This window comes from Cupressus sempervirens, chromosome 5 (assembly GCF_028749045.1).
Source record: "Cupressus sempervirens isolate cs-2001-9-10 chromosome 5, ASM2874904v1, whole genome shotgun sequence".
NCBI lineage: Eukaryota > Viridiplantae > Streptophyta > Pinopsida > Cupressales > Cupressaceae > Cupressus > Cupressus sempervirens.
Window position 1 is genome coordinate 310,507,389 of NC_143122.1, and position 27,382 is coordinate 310,534,770.

At 37.7% G+C, this 27,382-nt stretch overlaps 1 protein-coding gene across 1 annotated transcript in view; it reads right to left on the reverse strand.

Annotated features, from left to right (window-relative positions):
- Positions 1 to 27,382, reverse strand: part of LOC149555876 (selenoprotein family protein) — a 45,047-nt gene that overhangs the window by 10,705 nt on the left and 6,960 nt on the right. Inside the window, exon 2 of the mRNA XM_089829981.1 lies at positions 20,469 to 20,527. Within this exon, the coding sequence (XP_089686107.1) occupies positions 20,469 to 20,527 (59 nt within the window). The remainder of the gene's footprint in view (positions 1 to 20,468; positions 20,528 to 27,382) is intronic.

Consider the following 27,382-nt stretch of genomic DNA (forward strand, 5'->3'; position numbering starts at 1 on the left):
CATTATTGCATGCACCATTTGTGAATGTATCACTTGATCATGCATAGTAATAAAAATAACAATGACTTTTGTCGCTCTGTGTTCTGATGTAACAACCCGCTTCTCCTCATAACATCTCGTTCTTGGTAGAGTCTATAACATGCTCATGGCGGTTACATAATAATAAGCATAAATGATACGCAAGAATTCACACCTCTACTACAAGGCAACACTCGATACTTGATCCACAAGATGCCAAGAATGAATCGGCATGAATGCAGAAAATATCAACACGTTTCAAAAATGTAGAGGATTTCCACTAAAACCTTCAACAAATATAATTCAAGTAACAACATGGTGCTGTGGTGCCCAGAAATCAGATAAACAGCAATAACGAATAACTAGAAAAGATGCAAGAGACACACATAATTATCCTGGGAAAACCCTTTGAGAATGAAGAGGAAAACCCAACCACACAACAAAAGATCATTTTATTGAAAATATACTTCAAGTATACAATGCCTTTTGGTAGATGAGATATATATAACACGAGAGACTCTTCACTTTACAACGGAAGGTCTCTTCAAATTCCCAACAAATATAACTCTATTACCAATACAACTCTTCGTATTTCCATGTCTTAACGCATGATGAATGACACATCTTTATATTTAATATTGCAATTATCATAAACTTCCTTTCAGCTGAAGGTGACTATAATGGAATTAACGCCCACAGATAAACATTTCTATCGCAGCTACAAACTCCAACAGGTTGTACATGTTTGAGGTTGATCAAGCCAAAGTGCAAAAAGTTACCAAGATATCAAGGAAATCATCTAGAATACTAAGCAGTTGCAAGCTAATGTTGAAAATTAATTTTTGTCCTGATGAAGTTTGGATTTTCCACTCAAAGCAAAAGGTCAAATTACCTATGGTGGGTCACATAAAAAATATGAATAAATGTTGGGATAAATGTTGGAAATAAAAACGATCCCAAAGGTTTGATTTTCCACTAAGACCAAATTACCTATGGGGGTCGCATCAGATGTTGATATAAATGTTGGGACAAAAGTTGAACAAAACAATCCATATGAGGTTCCATTTTCCACTAAAGGCTAAAAATCAAATTACGTGTGGGGGGTTGCATCAAAAGTAAGGAAAAATGTTGAAATGAAAGTGAGGATTAATTTTGTCCCTATGTGGGATCAAATTTTCACCAATTAGAATTGAGTCGCCATATGCCTTGCAAATCAAGAAAATCAAAAGCCTTATTGTTTTTTTTTGGTTGCAAATTGCCTAAAGGGAGAAAATCAAAAGCTTATTTGCAAATTGCTTGTGAAAGAGAACAGGAGTTCTATTGATTTTTTTATGGAAAAAAAAAACACGAGTCAAAACTCCTTAATAAAGGATTCACAAACCTATAAAAATGAAAAGAAATAACCATTCAACTCACAAATTCAATCCTCTTCAAGACAAAGCAAATTTCAACAAATACAGCAAGGAACGAATTTGATCATGCATAAGGACGAAATGTTGATCAAACTAGTGTAAATTCAATCAAGAACATGCATTTTCTGAAAGAATCAAAGGCAATATCAAATCAAAACCAGAACTTGCTTTCATGAAATGCATAAGCTGGAATTAAGATGTTAAAGATTGTAAGTTGTATGTTTGTAAATAATTGAAAAGCATCTGAAATAACATCGCAGGTTGATTCCTTTCATGTTCTTGATCATTAATGTTCTGTCGTTTTCTTACAAGGATTAAATGAAGATGATCACTGGGGATGAGGTTCAAGAAAAGATATCAATATAAGAAGGCTAGCTCAAGGATAAGCTCCAAGCAGGGATTCAAAGTCAAGGAGGAAGGTGAATTGAAGGATCACGCAAGGAGAGAGGATAATGTTTAAGTTCGGGCTTTTCATGTATGAAGGCAATTACTACCTCAAGATCAACAAGGAAATCTTAAGGCCGAGGCAATTTCAAAAGATTTATCAAGCAAGACAAGAAGATTCAAGTGAAGGGTTGCATTCAACATGAAGTCAAGTACAATGATTTAAAGAAATAACCACACAAGAAGAATAAATAATGGAAACAACTTCAAGGGAGCTAAAAGAATGATCATCAAGGGGATAGGGCCACCATAAAGATCAAATGAAGAAGAAAATTTCAGGAAGATGATTTCACAAAAGTTATTAAAGGATGGGAATGTTGAGCATAATGAGATGTTGTTTGAGGTGCAAAGGAAGAATCCAAGAGAAGCAAAATGATGCGGCATTTGCTTGTTTTCAACCAATCAAATGATTCCACATCATCACCATGTCAAAATGAATCAAACTTGTCATCAAGGATAAAGATAAGGAACATATGCTTCTAGATAGGTCCTCTATGTGGCAAGGAATTTTCCTATTGGCCCATAGATAGGTCCTCTATTCTTATTGGTCAGTATTTATATTTTGTAGGTGTTATTTATCGAAAACCCTAATTAGGATTTCTTAGAGTTATTTGGGCCATCCATTGTACTTCAGGCCTCTATATAAGCCCTCATCTTTTCATTTTGCAAAAGAGACTCGAGAGAAATTGTTGCAAAGGTACTACTTAGTAATAAACAAAATTCATTGAAGTCAGATGAATGCTTGTTTGCTTTTGCAAGTTAGCATGGTGTCCTTTTTACCACTAAAATAGATTTATTTTGCAAGTTGTTAGTAGATGAACGAAGGATCCGTAGCATTACATAAGGTGAAATTGTTATATTCAAACCTTTTATGATTGGATGATTTTCAATTGTAGTGTAAGGTTAGCTTGAACTCTTGAATGATAAACTTAACTTCTATTACTTTGTTCATTGTTCAAAATGTTGGTGAACATGTGTAATGTGAAAATCTAATTGATAACTTAGAAGACTGAACCATTTTTGTGGAGTTGTTGAAATTGGCAAAGCAAGGATAGGTTTGGTTTCACTTTTACAGTATTGGTCTCTTGAATTAATAGGAATAGCTTAAGGTTAAAATTGTCTTCCTAAAACCATCCTCTTTTGCATTTTATTTTTGGAAGTTTTTGTAGAAGTCTACAAGAACCAAAATATAGTCAAAGAATCAATCACACATCACCCATCACACATCAACCATCCAGAAAAAAGAATAAGAAAGTCACATAGGTGGGTGTGAAGGGTGGAGGCAATTTTAGTTGTTATTGGGGATCACTAAATCACAACCAAAGTTACCCCTATTATTCGCCCTTTAAAAGAGTAGGGACCACCCAACTTACCAACTATACTTTCCCATCCAAGTCAGAGGTGGGAGGCAATAGTTGGTTGCTAACATTCTTATTCCATGTTCATGAGAGTTGGGGATCAATGAATCAACAATGTGGGCATGGAACAACTGGGTGAAAATTAGCGCACACCCCTTGCCCCCCACTGAGTCATCGACCTCCCTCCCCCCTCCCATCATTAACATTTCCATATCTATTCTTGTTCATTCACCCAAAGCACCCAATAAACCTTGTGATTGAGCAAGGGTCGATCTAAGATGGCTAAGGGTGGAGTTTAGAGTCGATAAAACTTGGATTAGAGTAAAAATCCTAGTCCCCTTGGGTTACCAGCATACAACAAACCAATTGAGACTATTATCCCAAATAGAGGAACTCCCTACATTTGACCTTGGAGTTAACTATGTGATCACATAGTTTAGCACAATGGAGATTTTGTTTGAGAGAGGATAGAGTACCTTTGGTATTTTATTTTGTATTGAAATGTGCATAAAAACCACACCAACAAGCAGGTCATTGTTATGCTTGACAATGGTGCTACCCTTAATTTCATCAATACCTTTGTAGTCGCCAAGAAAGGATTGCACATAGTTGAGCATGAGGGATTTGAGATCAAGATAGCATAAGTCTAGCTCCTACCCTAGACAAATATGGTACCACAAATGAGCATCACCATGGGGAACTACACAAACACAGGTGACTTCTTCAAGGTAGACTTGGATGATATTTGGATGTCAATTTGGGCATTCAATAGATGGAAACTTGACAAAAAAATTCAGAATTCCAGGCGTTTCAAGTTCCCATACAAGGTTAATGTGAAGGTGGTTTTGAAAGGAATATCCAATGGAAGGCCTAGAGTGGTTTCAACCAAACACATGAAGGAGATTTCCAAGCGTAATGATGTGGTAGGGGCAACATAAAGTTTGATTTCAACCAAACCTTTGATTGGTCAGCATATGCAATGCCACAATGATCAGCTATAAACAGTTTGGTTTTCAGCGACATTCCCATAGCGACACCACCAAACAAAGGCTTTGAGCATATGATAGAGCTGATGAGAGAGAGAAACCAGTCATCACAACTCCTTAATGCCATCCTAAGAAGTTCAAGAATGAGACAGAAAAGGTGATTCAGAAGCTTCTTGACATGGAGCACATTAGGCCTCACCTAAACATTCTAGTATCTCCAATGGTATTGGTGAAGAACGATGGGACTCTTAGGGTGTGCTCAACTATTGAGCCCTAAACAACAAGACAATCACAAACTAGTAACCCATCCTGCAGATATATGAGTTGTTGTATGAGCTCGATGGTTCAATCTACTTCTCAGATATTGATATCCAATCCTAATACCACCAAATTCATTTGAGGGAGAAAGATGTTTGTAAGACAACCTTTTGATGCCACTGATCACTATGAGTTCTTGGGCATGTCTTTTGGATTGGCCAATGTGCCTTGTACTTTCCAATCTTGCATGAAACACATCTTCAACAAGGAATAGTGGAAGTATTTATTGGTGTTATTGGATGACATACTCATATACGCAAGACTTGGGAAGAACATTTGAGACACTTGGATGAGGTTTTGGCGATCATGAAGGCATAGTCAATGCATACGAAGAAGTCTAAGTGTGACTTCAACATGACAAAGATTTTATACTTGGGCTAGATTAATAGTGCACGTGTGTCAGGAGAAGATACAAGAGATCCTTGATTGGCCTTCCTTGAGGGCACTCACAAACTTTGGTTTGTGCAACTACCACAAGGAATATGTGAGGGGATTCTCAAAGCTTGGAGCCCTGTTAGGGTGCTTTCCATTGGACAAAGGAGTCATAGCATGCTTTCAATAAGTTCAAGGAGACTATGAGTACATGCCCAGTTTTGGCATTGCTTGACTTCTCTCATCCATTTGTCCTTTAGTGTGATACATTAGGGGAAGGCATTGGAAAAGTGTTGATGAAGAATCGTCACCCCATTGCATTTGAGAACCACTAACTCAATGGGACTAGGAGATTGTACGCAATTCACAACAACGAGATGCTTGCAATCATGCAAGCATTGGCCAAGTTCAGGCAATACCTGGTTGGCAAAAAAAATGTGACTTGTTTGGTTGCAAAAATTGAGCAGGAATATACCCGCATTTGCCCATTTGACGTTTGTTTGCCAAATGCAAAAGTGGAATTAGAATTCGCCTATCCTAATTTAACCCCAAAATGAGCATAGCGGAATTTCTAAAAAAAGGTGGAGTAAGATTAGCTTATTCTTATTCTAATTTTTGTTAAACCCAATTTGATGGGTTGTCGGGCCTGTGACTTTGCCGATTGATTGTATTTTGCCACTCAAATGCATTTTTGGACTATTTTCTCCGTTCATCATAAGTTATAAACTAGGTAAACATTATTTAACATTTAATATGTATTTCTTTTAAATTACAAAAACGACTAATATCAGATTTGATATCTCTCCTAAACTTTCATAAAATTATGTTTACAAATAAATCTTGTATTTAGTCTTATAATTAAAACTATGTTGAAAGATCATTTAAATGTCATATTAATGATCTCGACTTATTTCTATTCTTTGTTTACTTGAATATATTTAAAAATAAAACGATTTTAGTTTTGATCTTATACTCATCACAATAATTTAATTTAATTTAGAATTAAATTTATAATATACAATATAATATGTCCATTGAATTTCGATGAATTTCAAAGGTTACAGTATATCTTTCACTTTTAAAGTCAATTTAAAAAGTAAAATAAAGGTTAATTAAAATAATTTGGCTTTTAAAAAAGTTATCAAAAAAGCCAATTTTTATTAATTTAAAAATCTTGTTTATTAAAAATATTACCAAACTAAGAATAAATGATTTAATTATTAAAATTTTAAAACAAAACTTATTCCAATTCCTATTTCAATTATTGCAACCAAACATAGAATATGCATCTTTCGACTCCTCTTCGAGGTCAACCAACCAGATCCAAATGATATTCCAGAATTTAATTTAAGAATGCATGAATAACAAAGGAGAGCTTATTCCAGCATAGATGAATGCCGCATTCAACAATTCTTGCAACCAAATGGGCCCTAAGACTAACCACAACAACCTTCGATAATTTTTGGAGCAAAAGGATTTGAATGAGAGACATCAGAAGAGGGTAGCAAGATTCAAGCTTGACCTTGATATCAAGTATGTGATGAGGAAGAAGAATGTAGTTGTCGATGCTTTATCCAAAAAACAAACCATATGCTCTTTGTCCTAGATTTTAGATGATTGAAGGTCTCATTTGTTGTATTCCAAGAATACCTTCACTTGCCAATTGATGGATTGACATGATGATAGGCACAAGGTGGTGGATGATGTCACCTACTACAAGGATAAGATTTTCTTGGTTCCATAGACAAAACTGAAGAAGATCTTGAGAGAGGCTCATGAGTTGCCACTCATAGGGCATCCTAGATACCTCAAGACATATAGGCATATATGTGACAGGTTCTTATGGAAGGGCCTCAAGGATGGTGTGCAACAATTTGTCAAGGAGCGTGCTACATGCTAGCAAAACAAGTCTAAACATACCTTTCCAACAAGATCACTTCAACCCTTACCCATTACAAATCAAAAGTGGGGGAGCATTTTGATGGGTTTCATCTCAGGACTTCCCAAGATTGCATTTATGTGGTGATTGATCATTTGACCAAGCATGCTCAATTCTTTTCCATTCCAATAGAGTTTTTGAGCAATTCAAGTTGTTGAGTTGTTATTTCAAAAGAATTTCAAGTTATATGGGCTTCAAAGGAATATAGTCAATGATAGAGATAGTAGGTTCTTCAATGCTTTATGAATGGATATTTACACATTGACAAGCATTGAGCTAACCCTGAGTACTAGTTACCAGCCCAAACGGATGGACAAACTGAGATTGTGAGCAAGTTGGTGGACGACCACTTATGTGACTACGTGGCAGTGCAACAAAAGGCATGGATTTGTTGGCTACATGTTGGAGAGTATTACTACAACACCACCTATCATGCGTCATTTGGGATGTCGCCCTACAAGGCACTTTATGGCTATGAGGCTACTTTATTTGTGGATTTGGCATTAGAAGACAAAAGGATGCCTAAGCACAAGGATTGGTTGCAGGAGAGTCAAAATATCCTTCAGCCCTCAAGGATAAACAATAATGGGCCCAAAGTGGAAGATGTACATAGATCAACACTAGATTGAGTGTGGCTTTGAGCAAAGCAATTTTCGCTATCTTCGTATATAGCCCTATAGGCAGTCTTCTTTGAAGAGGAATGGTGCAAAGAAGCTTAAGCCTCAGTTCTATGGAATTTTTAAGGTAACTAGGCAAATTAGAGAGGTGGTAGTGAGTCAAAGCTTCCAAAGAATAGCAGGATACATAATGTGTTTCATGTTTCTTGTCTCCAGAAGGCTTTTGATCAGCAAGTTACAATTTTGGAAGAGCTTTTGCCACTTGACAAAGGCAAGCTTGCATTGGAGCCTGTTGAGGTAATAGATTTCAAAGAGAGGAGACTCAAATCCCGTACAATCAAGAAGTATCTTGTCAAGTGGAAGGACTTGTCAGTTGAGGATATCATATGGGGAGTGAGTAAATTTTGGAGCATCATAAACTAAAATTTGCTTGTGGGAAAGTAATTCCAATAAGGGGAGAGTGTCATGCCCCCTCTTTCTTAAGAAGGATCTATTCATACTTTTGCCTTATAGCTCATATAGTCCCCCGTGAGCTATAAGTGTTGCAAGGTGGCCCATCTTGGGTGGTGCGCTTCTAGCATCACCTTCCCTTGGTGTGAAGCTATTTTAAAATCATAGTGTGGTGCCATAATATGACTAGCCAACTTGCTTGATTTGCAATGAAACATCATATTTATATTGGCATTGTGAAAGCATCATAATAATTGATCAGCTTTGTATTCACATGTCTTTGTAATTCCTCATCGGAATTCATTGGGAGATTGCAGTTTTGGATGTGAGAAATCCTTCATAGTCTATTATCGATCCCAATTTGGTGAAGTCTCTTCAAGACCGAATTGGGCTAATAGATTGGCAACATTATCAGCATTTCATACTTTCATGTCTTGTGATTTGAAGATCAGTGATCTTATCATTACCAGTGATTCACACTGGCATACCAACATCAATCGTAGCAAGAGCAGCGACTGTATACATCCTTGCGACAGTGGGGCAGTGCCATATATTCATATGCGCACCTCTTTGATAATCAAAGATAGTGGGATGTAGTCATATTCATAGCACTGTGACAATAGAACTCCATATACATTCATCACAGGTAGCAGAGGAGGAGCTGCTATATGAGTATACAATTGTGTTCATCAGAGATACATCAGCAAAAGTGATCGGGGTGACAACAGTAGGGTTATACTTTGGGAGGTCAACGCCCGTATCAGAGATCCCCTCACATACATCAGCAAAGGCATTTGAATGATTTTCCCCTACATCAGGAGATACAGCAGCAGGGATACTCAGATCATAATTCATCAGTCCTACAACAGTAAGGCAGTAATAAAATCAGAAATTGGATAACATCAGCATTGCAATTCGCAGTGCTATCATACTCAAGGAGCAGCACCAACATCTCTTCCATGACTTTCAACATAGAATAATCATTAGAAGACCAAGGTGCAAGGTTTTCTTGAGCCCCATCTTGATTGTAATTTTTTGACATCAATTGAAATCTCAGATTGCTGAATCTATCATTGCATTTTTGTTTATAGTCTCCTAGGTAAATACCCATACCAATAGATTTCCCTTCAGACAACCTAGATCAGCACCCAGATGATATAGTTCAACACAGCCCAAGTCATGGTGACCGTGCTGATTTGGGTGAACGTGTTTCTACATTGTGTCCTAAGTAGTGGGAAAAACTCATTGATGTTTGGGATGTTGAACTGGTTGAGGGTAGTTCGCGCAAAGGTAACAGTAAGCAAAATATGGTTAGCTTTTCTCTTATGACTAACATTCAGAGTATTTATGAGGCCCGGGATCATTTAGAGGCAAAAGGAAAACCTGAATGGGAAACAATTATGGAATCCGAACATCACAGCCTTTTGAAAAACAATACATCTGTTCTTTTTGATATTCCACCAGGGAACAAACCCATTGGGTGCAAGTGGGTGTACAAAGTCAAGTACAAATCTGATGGAATGGTTGACAAATACAAAGCACAGTTGGTGGCTAAGGGATTCTCACAAAGAAAAGGAAAAGAATATGATGATACAGTAATGTTCCCGTCATAATATAAATGAGATATTAAAAACTTTATATATGGGATCGATTGATTTGGTATATCTCGGGGCCCATTTCAATTTTAATTTATTCATACGTGTTTGTCGTGTCGTGTCAACACTTAGTATCTCCCTCGACGGGGTATATATGTCCGTCGGCTTGGATTGATTTGGCACTCATCTAGTTATTTTTGGTATTGCCAATTCTTCTTGGTGTTTTGATTGTCCCCATTTCAAAAGAGAGAGATCTTCCCTAGTTGGCTTGATGCAATTTCGGCAAGATTCAAGCATGTCCTATTCAATTTGGAAATACTTTACTTGGATCTGGCAAGTTCGAGCACCATCTTTGTTTGCAAATATAATTTTGTTCCGTGATGACTTTCAAATATCTTTGTTGGTGTATATCTCTATCTGGCAAACATCCTATTTATATTTGTTGTCTAGTTACTATCTCAATCTTGCACTTCGTGACGTCACTGAAGTTGCACACTACATTATCCAATCCCTTGGCATGGGCATCTTCCAACCGCATGGCCTCCTAGTCGTACGGCTTGGAAGTCATCCCCCACCTCCATATGACCACCTATCTTCCTCCTCTGTACGCACACTACCTCCCATCAAATCTCACAGTACAACAAGATTGTTTCCCCTCCATCCTTGTCTGGTTCATATGACATCCAAGTAATCTCACCATACGGAATCTATTATCAAACAAAAACAATACTTGGTCGCATCCATAGCGTACGACATTAGTGTTTCATCCATACTAACTGGAAAACATCGTACAACAAATCCAAGTAAGAATAGCGTACGACAGGACTACCCCACACCGTATGACCATTAGGAACATCACATCATACAGTCCAAACATAGTACAGAGACATTGTAATCCCGTACGTAGTCTCATTGTCAAGGACTCACCATCAAAGGAACATTAAAGTGGTATCAGAGCCTAGTAATCCTGCCAGCCTATGGACAGTGAATGAAAGTTAATACCCAAAATTGAAGGCAGTACCATTCAATTAGTAGAATGGGAGACTTCCAAGATCCTATTGCCAAAGTCATGTTATTGTTGAGAGAGCTCACCATGAATCAAGCACAAATCAATGACACTAAACGGTTCGTGGAGGAAATGCTACATAAGTTGGCCAAAGGCAAAATATCCAAAGAACACAATGGACACGGTGACGACTCAATTAGAAATAAGGAAAATCCTCATCCAACATGCTCATGACCCTCCATGTCGACCTTCCCTCCACGAATAGAAGCACCCACAAAAGACGGGAACCAACTTTTAAAAAAATGCAAGAACAATTACAAGAAGATTGGAGAAATGCTAATATGGAAGACAACATACCTTACAAAGATTACGCTAAATTAAGAATGAGGTACTCAAGTGGTAGTAACCGTGGTTATTTCAATGATTACCTCAAAAGGAAATTAAGCAAGGTAAAACTGTCAACTTTTGATGGATCTTGATCAATCTTTGCACAAGCATGGGTAATGAAAGCAAATACATACTTCCAGCTCAATCTAATGCCAGAAGAGGACGCAATTAAATTCGTCACACTCCACCTAGGAGAGGCAAATGAATGTTGAGTTCACAAAAAGGCTTATAGATTAGATTGATGGTGAAGACCCAAAACTCAATTTTAAAGAATTGGCGCAACTGAGGCAAACCGAGTCCATTGACAAATACATCACTGAGTTTCAGGGACTCGTTGTGCTGGTTACAGACATCTCAGACCGTGGATGGTGTTGTTCATGAATGGTCTAAAAGAACTACTAAAGGGATGGGTAAAGGGTTTTGATCTCGTCACCTTCTCAAAGGCTATCAAGAAGGCTTGAAGTATGACATCATCAGCCTCATCTTCTGAGAGTTACTCACACACTAAATCACCATTGGCTCTGAAGGAAAAAGACAACAAACCCATGCTGAAGAAACCTAAGTTGGATGAAGCTACTAGACATGAAATCCAAAGGAAAAAAATTATGTTTCAATTGCAAGGAGCTGTAGGAACCAAGGCACAGATGCTTAGGGAAAGGATATATACACTACATTAAGGTCATGTAAGACAGTGAGGAAGAACAAGAGGATTCGACACCTAAAAAAGGAGATAACCACAAGGAGGTTCCCAAGGAGGTTAGCTTAAACTGCACAGAGAGGATCGTTGCACTAGTACAACATGGAGGCACCATTACTCTTGCTGATTGCTCAAGGTGCACTGTTTTTAAGGTACAGGGGACCCTCCAAGGACAGAGGGTCATAGTAATGTTAAACAATGGAGCCACACTTAATTTCATAAACTCGTCACTTGTAAAGCCAAGGGGTTTACCAACAGAGGCACACCCTAGTTTCCAAGTTAAGGTGGCCGAAGGAACACTCTTATCATGCACAAACCTAGTTCCCCCACTGAGTATTACCATGGGCAACCACACAGTTACGAAGGACTTCTTTATAGTGGATTTGGACAACATAAAAGTAATTTTGGGCATCCAATGGATGGAAACTTTGGACGAGTACACAAAGTTTCAAGCGGATGGACTACTTCGTAGTTGATGGGAAGAAGGTTGTCCTTACAGAGATGGCAAATGAGGGTCCGAAGGAGGTTTCATCACGACGGATGGAGGCCATCTTTCAACATGAGAATGTTGTCTAGGCAGCAAATTGTTTCGTCTTGACAAAACCTATAAAAGGGTAACATGCGTACGACCAAGATGATGAGCTTCAAGTCATTTTGGATATAAACATGATACGACTTCTGTAGACATTCCACCTAGAATACCTCCCCACCGAGGTTTTGAGCACATCATTGAATTGGAAGCTAGCGCCAAGCCGGTCATCACCACACTATATTGCCACCCCAAAAAGTTTAGAGATGAGATAGAAAAGACAATTTAGGAACTACTCAACAAGGGATGAATACAACCCATCTCTAGCTCCTTTGCGTCGTCAGTGGTACTAGTACAAAAGAAGGATGGGACATTCCATGTGGACTACCATGCATTGAACAAGAAGACCATCAAGAACAAATACCCTATTCCCAAGATTGATGAACTATTAGATGAGTTGCATGGTGCAGTCTATTTTTCTAAAATAGATCTTCGTTTGGGATATCATCAAATCCACATGCAAGAACAAGATGTGGAAAAGCCGCCTTTCCAATGTCACTGCGGACATTACGAGATTTTGGTCATGCCATTTGGGCTAACAAACACGCCAACTACATTCTAGTCCTGCATGAATCACATCTTCAACGAGCAATTGTGTAAGTTCCTGCTAGTATTTTTTATGACATTCTTATTTACAGTAAAACATGGGAAGAGCATTTCAGGCATTTGAATGAAGTACTTGGAGATACCCAAGTACCCCTATTCTGCTTGGAAATACTTTTCTTGGATCTAGCAAGTTCGAGCATCATCTTTGTTTGCAAATATAATTTTGTTCCATGATAAATTTCAAATATCTGTGTTGGCATATGTCTATGTGTTTTGCAAACATCCTGTTTATATCTGACATCTTGCTAATACCTCAATTTTGCACTTGGTTCGACGTAGTTGAATTTGCACACTGCATTATCCAATCACTTGGCACATGTATCTTCCCAACCGCATGACTTGTTAGTCGTACAACTTGTAAGCCATTCCCCACCTTCGTACAACCACCTATCTTCCTCCTCAGTACGCATACTATCTCCTATCAAATCTTACCATACGACAAGATTGTTTCCCCTCCATCCCTATTTAGTCCATACGGCATCTAAGTCTTCTCATTGTTCGACATCTAAGTACTCTCACTGTACGAAGTCTATCATCAAACGGAAACAATAATTGGTGGCATCCATAGCATGACGGTATTAAGGTTTGGTTCGTATGGATTGAGAAACATCATACAACAAAACCAAGTATGAATAGCATACAACGGGAGTGCCCCACACCGTACGGCCATCAGGAACATCACACCATATGGTTCAAACATAGTACAAATACACAATATTTACGTATATTGTCTCATTGTCTAGAACTCGTCATCAATGGAACATTATAGAGACCTCTACTCCTACAACAAAGATGGGCACATTTTGTCTAGTTTTGGCCATGACAACACAGTTTGGTTGGACACTCAATCAAATGGACATCAAGAGTGCCTTCCTCCCCAGTGAATTGGAGGAAGAGGTATACATGAACCAGCCTCAAATTTTTTAGGTTGCAGGAAAATAGCATTAGAGACATAGACAATGATAGCTTTTTATAGCCTAAAACATGTGCCCAAGGCATAGTACATAAAGACTGACAAGTATTAGAGTAAGTCACTCAAATCCCAATTTATTTTTCAAATGCATAAGAAATGACATCATTCTTCTTTTCATGCATGTGGATGATATTATCATTAGCAGTGGGAACCATTTGATTGATATAATCAAATTGTGTTATGCTTTTGATATGATAGGTTTAAGCCTTCTACATATTTCTAGGTGTAAAAGTTTGGCAAACAAAGGGTGATGTTTTTATTTCTCAATCTAAAAATGTCACGAGTTTATAGCCTAAAACATGAACCAGCCTCAAATTTTTTAGGTTGCAGGAAAATAGCATTAGATACATAGACGATGATAGCTTTTTATAGCCTAAAACATGTGCCCAAGGCATAGTACATAAAGATTGACAAGTATTAGAGTAAGTCACTCAAATCCCAATTTATTTTTCAAATGCATACGAAATGACATCATTCTTCTTTTCATGCATGTGGATGATATTATCATTAGTAGTGGGACCCATTTGATTGATATAATCAAATTGTGTTATGCTTTTGATATGATAGGTTTAAGCCTTCTACATATTTCTAGGTGTAAAAGTTTGGCAAACAAAGGGTGATGTTTTTATTTCTCAATCTAAAAATGTCATGAGTTTACAACACAAGTTAATAAAAATAGATTGTAAAATCTCATCTACACCTATGGAGAACAGATTGTAACTTTCAGCCAAATCAGACTGAAAGGTGATCAATGAGTCAGCTTTCAAGCAACTAGTGGGCAATTTTACCTACTTCCAGCCACCAGACCTGATTTGAGATATGTTTGGAGTTATATTTCTCATTTCATGACAGCCCCGAAGGTAGAACATTGGATTGCATAGAAGTATAAAGTCTTGTGATGTCTAGAGGAGTCAGTGGTTAAGCATGGAATAACTAGGAGCATCTTGAGGGATGATGGCTAGGAGGTGGAAGTTCGCATATGAGGATTGAGTTGTATTCTTCTTTGTAATGGTTGTAACCGAGAAGGTTTACAACCCGACATATTGATTCAATCTGAATCTTTGTGTTATTCTTCATTTTCCATTGTGTGGTTATTTGTTGGGGGCTTAGTGACCTCCATTGGGGGTACACCCAGCCTTGCACTGCATCAAGTGGCATCAAAGTAGATTTTTGATCTTGTGAAGATCCACTAGACCTGATTTGAGATATCATGCGAGTTCCATTTCTCATTTCGTGATAGCCCCAAAGGTAGAACATTGGATTGCATAGAAGTAGGCATTACAATATGTAAAAGGGACACCTTACTTTGGCATTATGTACAACAGATGCAAAGATCCTAGGTTGGTCGGGTTGATGCAGGAGCATCGAGCATGGTTTTAGTGGATCCTATACCCCGTGAGCTTGGGGTTATGTTTGGGGCCTCTTTATGGACCTTCTCCTATGTTCCCATAATGTTTTGGATGGATCATGTTCGAGTTAGAGATCTTTTGGTGGCTGTTGGTAATGTGTTCTTCATTTCCTTGGTAGACCTTGGAGATTGTTTCGACAAGATTCGATATTTGGGAGTTAGCTTATGCAGACTTGGATTTAAATCACAGGATGGCGTGTGGACCTACGTCTAAGGCCGCATGGTTTTATTTTATCATATGAGTTTGTTATGATTGTAAACTTGGGGCCTGTCCTAAGTTTTTATTTAATGTAATCTATCAAACCGACTTATGGCTTGATTTGGTATAAGTATAGTCTTGTGATGTCTAAATGAGTTAGTGGTTAAGCATGGAATAACCAAGAGCATCTTGAGGGATGATGGCTAGGAGGTGGAAGTTCACATATGAGGATTGAGTTGTATTCTTCTTTGTAATGGTTGTAACCAAAAAGGCCTACAACCCGACATGTTCATTCAATCTGAATCTCTATGTTATTTTTCATTTTCCACTGTGTGGTTATTTGTTGGGGGCTTAGTCACCTCCACTGGGGGTACACCCGGCCTTGCACTGCATCAAGTGGCATTAGAGTAGATTTTCGATCTTGTGAAGATTGTGTAGTAGATTGTTCGACTATGGAGCCCTAGATCTCTTTATTGTGAGGTGATAGATTGTGGCTCTGGCTTGCAATTGCAGAGGACTCAGAGTGGATCGTTTTGGGTTGTGAAACCTTGATGTGAGAGATGAAGTTTTCCTTGGGTGAACAGATCACCAAATTGAGGCAGGTTGTGAAGATGGACAGTAGATTGCCAAGTGCGAGGCAGTTGGAATCTTGCAATCAAATCGCCAATGTGAGACAGTTGCACTTTGGAAGGAACTTAATGGATAAGTTGGATCAGTTTTGGATAGATTTATAAGAGGATTGAAGAGATAAGACAATCGTGTTTGAGTTGGCATCTACCGATCAGAAAGAGATTTACCTGGATAGTTAGAAGGATTGATTAGGAAAGAAGACACCTTGATGATGAGGAAGAAGCAAAGGCTGACTCTGTTGAAGATGACGAGGTATCTTTTGGTTTCCATGAGTAGATGGATGGATCTGACATGGGAATTGTAGAGTATCTTATTATGGACAATGAAATTGTAGAGAGTTTCATTTGTGTTGATAGTTTACATGTTGTCATTGATGTTGATATGAATGTTACTACTGTTGTGGATTTGGGTTTACATATTACTGATATGGATTTACTTGTTGCTGATATGGTTGAGGATTTACATGTTGCTACTGTTGTGGATTTGGGTTTGCATGTTGTTGCTGAGGTGGTTTTGGATTTTCATAATGTTGCTGACATGAATTTCATGTTTGAGGATGTTAGTGGTTCTGATCAATTGCAGAGATTGTTTGTGAAGCCTTATGATGTTCAATTTGTTTGTGAGTAGGCATGTTGATTTGGTTGCTCAGATTCATACGATTTTGGTGTTTGAATGGATGAAGCGGATATGGTTGATTTTTGCAGATGTGTTCTCTTGTCTTTGATGAATTGGAAACCTTTGGTGAAGATGAAGTTGAGTGCAGATATTTTTGTTGGCATCAAAGTATGGGACACACTTTTCTTTCTACCTAGGGAGTCTGATGCAAAAGCATGGAACATGGCTTTGAGTGGATCCTATATCTGCAAGCTTGGGGTTATGTTTGGGACCTCTTAATGGACCTTTTCCTATGTTCACAAAACGTTTGGATGGATCATGTTCAAGTTACAGCTCTTTTGGTGGTTGCTGCTAACATGTTCTTCATTTCCTGGGCAGACCATGGAGATTGTTTCAGCAAGATTTGATATTTGGCAGTTAGCTCATGCAGTCTTGGATTTGGATCGTGGGATGGCATGTGGACTTATGTCTAAGGCCGCATGGTTTTATTTTATCATATGAGTTTATTATGATTGTAAACTCGGGGCCTGTCCTAAGTGTTTATTTAATGTAATCTGTCAGGCCGACTTGTGGATTGATTTGGTACAAGTATAGAGTCTTGTGATGTCTACAGGAGCCAGTGGTTAAGCATGAAATAGCTAGGAGCATCCCAAGGGATGATGGCTAGCAGGTGAAAGTTTGCATATGAGGATTCAGTTGTATTCTTCTTTGTAATGGCCATAACCGGGAAGGCCTTACAACCTGACATGTTGGATGTAAACCTTATGATTCTTATATATGAAAGAGTGTTGCATTAGATCTGAATCTGTGTTATTCTTCATTTTCCAATGTGTGGTAATTTGTTGGGGGCTTGGTCAACTCCATTGGATGTACACCCGGCCTTGCACTGCATCATGGGTTCATAGATTCAACTTGGGCAGGTTTGTTGATGACAGGATGTGTACTTCTAGGTATGTCTTCAGTCTTGGTAACTGTGCAATCACATGAACCAGTAAAAAGCAATAGGTAGTAGATCTTAAGCAGAGTATTGGGTAACTGTCAAAGCAACAAGTGAGGTAGTCTGGCTTCGGAGGATGCTTTGTGACATGAAAATGTCTCAAGTAGGGCCTTCACCCTTGCTTTGTGACAAATGAGGGGTGTTTAAGCTTGCTAAAACTCTAATCTTCCACAAGCGAACAAAATTGTTGAGCTTCATTGTCATTTTACTCACCAACCTGAAGAAGAAGGATTAGTGATGTTGCACTATGTTCCAATTGAGGATCAGACAATAAACATTCTAACCAGGTCCTTCAGTCTAGACAAATTTGTACAATTTCAAGACAGACTTGGTGTCATAATTAGATTGACTATTAAGGCGGGGCATTAGAATAGTATTTTCATATTCAGTTTATAATGGTCAACTAGGATATTGGGATAGTATTTTGGTAACTTTCTTTTATTCATTAAGTTAAGATTTTATCTTTCGCTTTTCAGAGTTGTTCGTCTTATCCGTCATGAAAGATCTTTGTAATCTCTTATGTAAGGAGACTTTCACTCCGTGTTTATCAAATATCTCGATAATCATTCTGTCATTACTTTTCATAATAGTGTGCACGTCGGGAGAGGGGCATAGGTGTATCTGGCTACTTTGGTATTTTGTATACATCTACCTAAAAGATACCCTTCTCAAGAAAACAATTTGCCATGTTGGTGTACCATAGCAATGTGTATCAATACCAATTCTAATTTGGCAATTTGACAATGAACAGGCAATGCTACACTTTTACTTTATTTGAAAAGGAAGACAATTAATAATCTTCTCTCCACTTATACAGGAGGTATTGACAATGACTACAAGAGATAAGGTCAAAAAGGGAAATAAATTCAGTTCTAAATTCATTTTCCAGTGTGTTTTTCAGATCAAAATACCAGCGTCTCCCACCTTATCAGGATTCCACCTTAATCTATGCCTCCTTTCTTTGGCGGTAACACTTCAAACATGTGTGTGCATTCAAGGCTCAAAAAGTGCAAGTTCCTAACCTGAAACACAAGTTGCCCTTGGGAAGTTATGCTAATGGGAAACAGAGTTGTAGTTTATTTGCACATAAGCACTGCACTGTTATCTTGCAACTGCCTCCATCTACTCTAATGGAAGTCATATAAATAGGAGTGTAGTTTTATTTGTGCATATGTGTTGATCTGTTATCTCATCAGTTCTGTTGTTTTAGTCCTCTCTCTTTCTCTCTCTCAGCCATCATGGACAAGGTCAACAAAAGGAAATCCCATAGGTTTTGCTAACCGAAGAAGTTCATTTTTCACTGTATTTTTCAGATCAAATTATGAGTCACTACAACCTTCTTGGGATTCCACCTTAATCCATTGCTCCTTTCTTGTGGAGTGATACTTGAAAAACATGAGTATACAAGAACATCATAGCTTGAAGAGTACAAGTCCCTAACATACATCATATGTTTCCCTTGGAGTGTATGTGTACTCTCAAAGTCCTACCTTAATAGGGGCTAGGAATAATTTATTAGCACACACACACTGTACTTTTATCGCCCTCCCTACCTCTTGCCCTTCATTCCCCCACCCTCCCTCTCTCTCTCTCTCTAATGGATTAGAGTAGCTGGTGCTTTATGTTAAACAATCTTGGCTAAAAAGGGTAACTTGATCAACACATTAAATTTTTAGTTTTTATGAGACAAGATTTTATCTCACTATTCCTTTGGTATCAGTAACATTGACTATTATGTAAGTTCAACAAAGAATAATTGTCTATCTTGGTTTTCCAAAAAAGGTATTTGATAATGGACATCCATAGACAAGTGAAAATTTATTTATCTAATTGATTCAAGCAAACTAAATGCCTCCAAAGGATTACTGTGCAAATCAGATATTTGCTCGTTTCTTGTGCATTTTTTCCCCAGGAACCCAAATGGTAGTTGACATTTCCATCAGTCCCTTATAGGGCCTAGAGAAGGAGAAAGGTAGGTTCTACCATTACAATCAGATTGACACATCAACACACCCCTCAACTCTTAAAAAGAGATGGATGGGAAAAGTCAGAAATTAAATTGTAAAGATATATAAATACAAGGTTGCTGAATGATGTGAGCTGTCTAACCTCAAGTTCATTTATCCAGCTTAATACTGGATACTTCTACTATCAAATGGAACTTTAAATTGAGCATGTCAATGTCTGAACCCAATCCATTCACTACTGATTTTATATGACATACCTCTTGATTACAATAAATGTATAGTTATGAGCAAGTATTTCCAGTAAGTATTGGGAGACGATCAGACATATATGATCAAGGTAAGATCTACTTATGCGCAGGTTACAATGTTAAGTTAGTCAAACTTGCAAGAGCATGAGCCATGTTCAAGGAAGATTGAAGCCCTTCACAAAAACTATTTTGACTCCCTGGGAAAACCTGGAGATGTCAGCCCTAGAATTCCTTGATTGTCTGTTGGAACCAACATTGGAATTGCTAGCTTAACTTTATTGCTAGGTTTTAAGAGGCATAGTTGTTTCTACAGAATTCACTGAATTGGCCCATGATTATGCAACAAAACCCAGATATTATGTCTTTATAATTTAATGTAAGTAATTGATTTCAAATTGCTGCATGCCTATGTCTAAATATGTACATTGTATCAGAGTCAAATTCAACAAAATCAGAAAACTCTGTTAATACCACTTAGAATACAAGCTCAGTTCTAAGGAGTGTACAATGAAAATCCAATTTATTATAAGAATATTTTATTGAGCAACCAACAGTTTAACTGAGATACAGCACGAGGAATGCATTTATAATACCAACATATGAATTTACATAGCAAGAGTAAATTCCCAGCCAATACCTTGTTGATTGAGTCTTCTGACTCTTGCACACAACATTTTTTGCAGTCTGATACCAACTCTGCAAAGGGAAACAAAAAAAGAAGCAATCAGTGATATAAGTTCTGTGAAATAGATTTTTCAGCACCAAATAGAAATGGTAAAACTATCAAACATGGTTGTCTGACAAAAAATTTATAAAACAAAGTTTGATATTTTAAGTCTTAAATATTGATTAATATCAAAATTGGAAAACTCATATTGACCGAAATTTCACTCAGGCTTGGCAACTCAGCAACTTAGAAAATACTTTGATTCCTTAAGAAAACATATATTTTATCCAGAACCTTCTAAAATTATAGGCAATCAATCATATTAAACATATTTAAACAGTTTTCACTGTCCCAGTTTTCTGTAATTTTGTATTTAAACAAACTTACTGTTTATGATAAGTCTATTTTTTGCAAGTCAGACGAGTGCTAGCTAAGGAAGAGGAAACAGGGTATCCAGTTTTATATTCGAAAAGTTGAACAAGTCTAACAGCTTGTTGAAAATTTACAAAGTCTAAAAAGGTAACTGTTAGCCAAAAAGCACTCCTGCCAAAGAATCAAATTTAAATGATAATCTGTTTTGACGGTCACCTAGTTTTTCTTATGAAATGATTTAGCATTGGCCATATTCCTTATTTCATATTACGCCTTAGGATATTTTTGAGTCACGATTATGCGATTCGCATAGTTGCAGTTGGTTAAGTGCTGACTAAGGTCAAGGTGGCGAAGGTGCATTTTGCTTTGTTTTTCACCTGATCACATGGTTACATTGACATGCTATGGTTTAAGCTGCGACAGTGCGGAAAAGGCAGATCTTTAGTGCTTCAAAGACATATCTTGCACTGTTACATCATTCAGATCTATGGCCAGCACATAATCGCCGCAAGTCAAGAATTGGCTAAGTTTTGAGTTGCGATCAAGCGGTTCCCCTTGCTTAGCTTGGTTGCAAGGGTCAGCTAGGAACCTTGGGTAAAAGTCGCGACGGTGCCGATATGGTCCAACCTCAACCTTCGCAAGATCGTGGCAGTTAGTAAAGATGCTAAGAGCAGGTTGTGAGCAGCAATGAACTAATGGTCGCAGATTTGCAAGTAGTAACGATTATTAAGGAAAGATGGTGGCGAGGTTACGATCACAAATTGTCAAACGCAAGGCATAAAGATTGAACCGCTGACAGAGTGGCATGATGACGAGAAATGTTTGGTCCACGTAGCAAGACTTGATGGTTAAACCTCAGTTAACCAAGAGTCACGATCAATTTGGAAGCTGGTGGCAACGGAAGCAGTTCCTTGAATGATGAATCCGATCTTTCCGATCTCCTATAACCACTTTCATTGATCCCTAGGCCTGATAAATGCAAAGAGATACTCCACTGCCGTCGGTTGATCCATTCATTCAGTCAAAGATTAAATGACCATCGCTCCTAACCTCTTAGAGATTTGTTTGGTGAAGAAGTGATCTTCTCGTGTATGGATTCATGCTGTGATCAGATCTTTTCAGTTTTGCAGTAATTATTCTCTAAAGATTTGATTGTCGTGGTTGATTTTTATCCAAGTTATGCTGGCACTATAAAGGCAAATATTGTGCTCTTTCTTAGGATCGGATCTTCTCTATTTTTTCCCTAGTATTGCATTGGCATGCTACTAAAAATTCCCTCTTTGCCTTTAAATTATATGATTTTTTGCCTTATCTCTTTCAACTATCATCGTACTGTGCAAGCTTGTCTATCTCTCTTCGACATATCTGTGAATATCTGTAATCTGCATTCTTTGTATCTCTTTGGCCCGTGAATGATAAGAAGTGAAGCATTTTCCTCATGTTATTCATGTGGTTGTCTAATCTTTATGTAGTTTACAGATTAAAGCAAGTTTGAATCTGTATATTTTTGGATTGTCATAATAATAGTACTGTGCATGTATGGGCAGAGACTGGTTTGAACACCCTATTTTGGTGCATCACCTTTTTAGAATAGATTAGGTAGTTACTTTCATGTATTCCTTCTCCCTTTTCTCTTCAAGAATAGTTTAAGTGCATCCTAATAGTAGAGTAAATCGACCTTCTCTAGAGACTCAACCTCATAGTTCAAGTCCCACAGCTTGGAGGTTGTTTCCATGTTTCGCGAGGTTGTCCTTAGGTAAGATTTTGGACAAGGGTGAAAGCTTTCGTGACAACAGTAACTCATACAGATCCACCAGGGCCTGGATTGTGCCTTGAGGCCTCATCAAAATTCACTTTGATCCTCCCAATTTCCGGTATCTCCCACTTCATATTATTTTGAGTTTGGAAGAATTTACTATTTTTAGCATTATCTATTTTTAGTAAGATTCATTGTGTCCCAGTTTTCTTAAATTTTGTATTTAAACAAACCGACTGTTTAAGATAAGTCTATTTTTTGCAAGTCAGATGAGTGCTAACTGAGGAAGAGGAAATAAGGTATCCAGTTTTATATTCGAAAAGTTGAACAGGTCTAATAGCTTGTTGAAAAATTACGAAGTCTAAAAAGGTAACTCTTGAGGAAAAGTGTAAAGGCACTGAAAAACACCTAAAAGAGAAAAAATCAAAAAAAGGCATCGAGTTCCAGATCCAACATGACAATCAAAAAAGCATCCATCTCCAGAAGAATTAGTGAAAATTACAGTCATGAACAAAATCCACCACAGGCATGGATTTGCGCCCAAAAGAAGAAATTCTCCACACTTAGGAATCGACCCAATACATGAAATCCTTTACTTGGGCTAAAATGAGACCAAGAGCACAAACCACTAGAGCCAAGTAATTTTGCCCAAAGGAAACAAATCCACTACTCAACCTCATGCACCCATGAGTGTCAATCCAAGGGCGGCATGGAATTGTGCTCAAAGAACAAAATCTTGCATCAGGTCCCATATGCACCGCAGGCATAAATTCCATGAGGCCAAAGAAAATGGCTAAGTTAATGAAAGTAAAGTGAAAAGTGGCTATGTTTGGACCAAAGGGAGAAGGTAAGGAAGAAAATGACTAGGTGTTGGTTAAGTGTGGATCTAAGGAACATCGAGTTGGTGAAACTGACTAAGTTAAAAAAATTCCATGAAATCCTTGATAACACCGGAACTTGAAAGTGTAAGGGAAATGGTCAAGTATGGATCAAAATAGGTATAAAGATGACAAAAATGGTTATGGAAAATTCCAAGACTCGTGCCCGAGTGACAAGATCCTCCACTGCAAAGGAATTGTGCCCAAGTGACAAAATTCTCCATGCACAAGGAACTCTTCTTCAAAGGAAAAATCCGTCACCCCAATATTGTGCCCAAACATTCAAATAGCGTGAAAATTTAGAAATTGGCAAAGTATGGAAAGGAAAAATGTTTTAAAAGGGCACTGCCAATGAAAATTTGAGTGTTTTAATGAACTTGATACTTTTGGAAGTTCCTATGTTCAGTAAGTCTATTTGTAGTAAATTTCACTACATCCCAGAATGGCCTTATTTTGACCTTAGAACAACTTATCATTTTTAGCAGTGTCTATTTTTAGTAAGTCTATTTTAGTAAATTTCACAACATCCCAAATTGGCCTTATTTTGACTTAGGAACAACTTACTATTTTTAGCAATGTCTATTTTTATAAGTGTACCACCACTATTGGGGTATGTCGAGATGTTGAGACGAGTTTTTGGGAGGGGGGACAATGGGCCTCAATTTTGGGACAGCGGGGGGACAGCCAGCGGATGACAACAATGGGAGGACATGATAGGGAGGGATGTTGTAAACTATACATATAGAACTTGAAATGCTAGTTATGAAATGATGTTTAAGTATAATATACCAAATTAAAGTAACTGAACATAGAAAAATTGCAACACAAACTAGAACCGTTGAACATTCATCATAGTAACAGAGTACATACCCAATAGTAATATTCAAAAATCAAAATTCAAATAGAGATTCAAGTACCCATCCCAGTGGTGGTGTGGTTGTGGTTTGCCAAAGGTGGGGATACTTGGATACTCCAAGTACTTGGTACAATGATGTCTTGGAGATAGGTATTTTGAGGTTTGGGAGGGGGTGTGAGTCCCCGTGTTTCACTGATTTTCATTAAGTCTAGTTTTAGTAAATTTCACGATCTTGCGGATTGGCCTTATTTTGATTTTGGAACAACTTACTATTTTTAGAAATCTACTTTGGCAAGTCTTTCTTGGCAACACAGTGAGCTCCAACTGACGACAAGTCAAAAGGGTATCCAGTTCTATATTCAGAAGAATGAGAAAGAAAGACAGACAATAAAAAATAGTTAACTCTGGAACCATCTTTGACATATACAAAATTGGAAAGGCATGAAAAGTTTGAAAAACCTCTATGAAAAACATCTTGAAAAGGACAAGAGATGAAATTCTACTTAAATCAAAGAATTTCCTTGAGTTGAAGAATTTCCTCCACTAGGCTCCAAACACATCCAAGAGGGCAAATTCCATTACATAAGGAATTTCCTTGAGTTGAAGAAATCCTCCACAAGTGTCAAAATATGCTCAAGAGTGTAAAAAAAGTTGAAAAAAAGTGTTGAAATTTCTCCTGCATGTCTAATATGCGCCCAAGTTGAAGAGAACAAGGGAATTTAAAAAAATGCTTGTGCTGGAAAATTTCACCTCTTACCTCATGTATGCTCAAGGACGAAACTGGAAGGAATACATGAAAATTGCTAAGTATGGAAATTTCCTCTTCAAATCTTGAATTTCACCCTCTTCAAGTGTGCACCCATGGGTTGAAAAATGATGAAGATAAATACCAAAAAGGGAATTCTTGGAAAACAATAGCAAAGTGTGACAAAGTGAATATAACACATGAGAAGAGGAAGGTGTGAAATTTGAAGAGACAAAAGGAGTTTCTAGAGGGAGAGAGGGAGGGAGGGAGTGAGGAGGAAGAATTCTCATTGTGAATGTTCAAGGAAGACATTTAAGTACTAGAATTCCATTTCCAATTTTCAAGTGATATAGTTCAAGGCATTCAAGGTTCAAGACTTCAAAGATCAAACTTAAGTACATCTTGACTTTCCTATGGATACCAAAGATCAAAAGTCAAAAGGTCCAATCTATCTCAAGAAGATGAATTCCCAAGCAGGTACATAGAAGAAAGGAAATGGTCAAAGGAGAAAATTTTAAAAGAAATTATCAAAGTTGGATTTGGGTTGCAAAATGACGTTTTTAGAAAAGACTTGAGCCTGAATGTTACCCTTCATGCAAATGTGGTGTCCAGTCATGTCCACCAATTAATCAAAGGTCTCCCAATCAACATTCACTGAATGTAAGGATGGGAATTAAGAATAATCTATTCAAGGAAGACAAAGTATTTCATGGATTGTGGACATTTATTTCACCCCTCCTATTGAATGGGCATTATTACCCCCACTAAGAGAGTGACTTTCCTTTGATTGGTCTGTGCGACTCTCTTATTCATTGTAGTATCTCTCTTCTTGCCCTAGCCCTAATCAAGGTTGAGGTAGGAAATATGGGCCATCAATTTTGTTTCAATCTAGGCCACTCATTGTAAGATGAGACCTATATAAAAGCCTCACAAGGAACAAATTTTGAGATTGTTGCTAAGAGCTACCAAGATAATCAAGTTTTCATTGTTGGTTTCATGGTGATTACTTGATGTATTTTGGTGATTGCATGGTTTCATTGTTCCCTCACTTAGAGTAGATTTGTTTGATATAAGTGCTTTGATTTCAATGAAGAAATGTAATGGTGTTTGATGAATTTCCTTGGCTCGTGCTTTTGATAGTTTGTTGATAGTAAGTTGTTGTGTAAAGTTAGCTTGAGTCCCCCTTTTAGGGATGCTTAACTTTCATCATTAAATGTGCATTATTGTTATGATTGTGTTCATTGTAATATGAAAATTCTCTACATAACCCTTAGAAGATTGCACCAATCCTTGCGGAGTTGTAGTTGATTTTGACGAAGCGTAGCTTGGTTTTTGGAGTTTGTCCACTGGAGCACTATCCATTGGCCTCACTGCTATTAGGAGTAGATATATATCCTTTTAACCCTTTCCCCTTTAATTTCAGTACTTATCAGTTGTGTCGCTTAAAGAAGCATCATGAGACTGCAATATCCGATGAAGGAGTTCTAGCTAGCAATGGTGAAGAACAATACAAACGTAAGTCCCTTTGTGATACCAGCATATCACATCAACCATCGAGCTCATCCACAAGTCAAGACTTGACATAAAAGAACCTTGGAGTTGCTTGTATGATCTTCCACAATCTTAACATAAACATGATTTTGCTCAAGAGAAAATAAGATACCTTGGTATTTTATTCTATTGTTGGTGTGGTCATAAAACACACATCAACACTTCCACTAACTACAATTAATATAATCGATATTTAATCGACACAAACTAATAGAGGTGGCAAGCAATTAGGCTGCTTACTAGGTAGACGGTACCTTTTATATGCTTAGCTTGTGTGATTGTACATGGCTCTTAGATTTCATAAAGAATGCTTGAGCCTTGACAGTACTGCAACGATGAAACTTGACTGACTACAGGTGGTGGGATGTTAGACTATATTACAATTTCGTGATGCCTTTCTCATTTGGGTATTTGGTTTTTCCAGCTATGTTGTGTCTCAACTATGGACACTCCTATGAGACTAAGGTGTCTGAAGAGACCATGTCCTTCTTGGGCGAGGTTACTTAAAAAATGCTCAAAAAGGTGGTTTTGTAGACTGTGGTTGGGTCCTGCACACAATTGAAAGTGTGCTAGGTGGAGAATTCCTAACCTCTAAACATAAATTCCAATATTTTACTATGTTTGTGGATTGCTTGTAGGATGCAAGGAGAAGGTCATGGCAGCTCTTTGTACCCAAATAGTGAGGAAGCGGTTCTTGGGAAGCTAGAAGATGTTTTGGATAATATG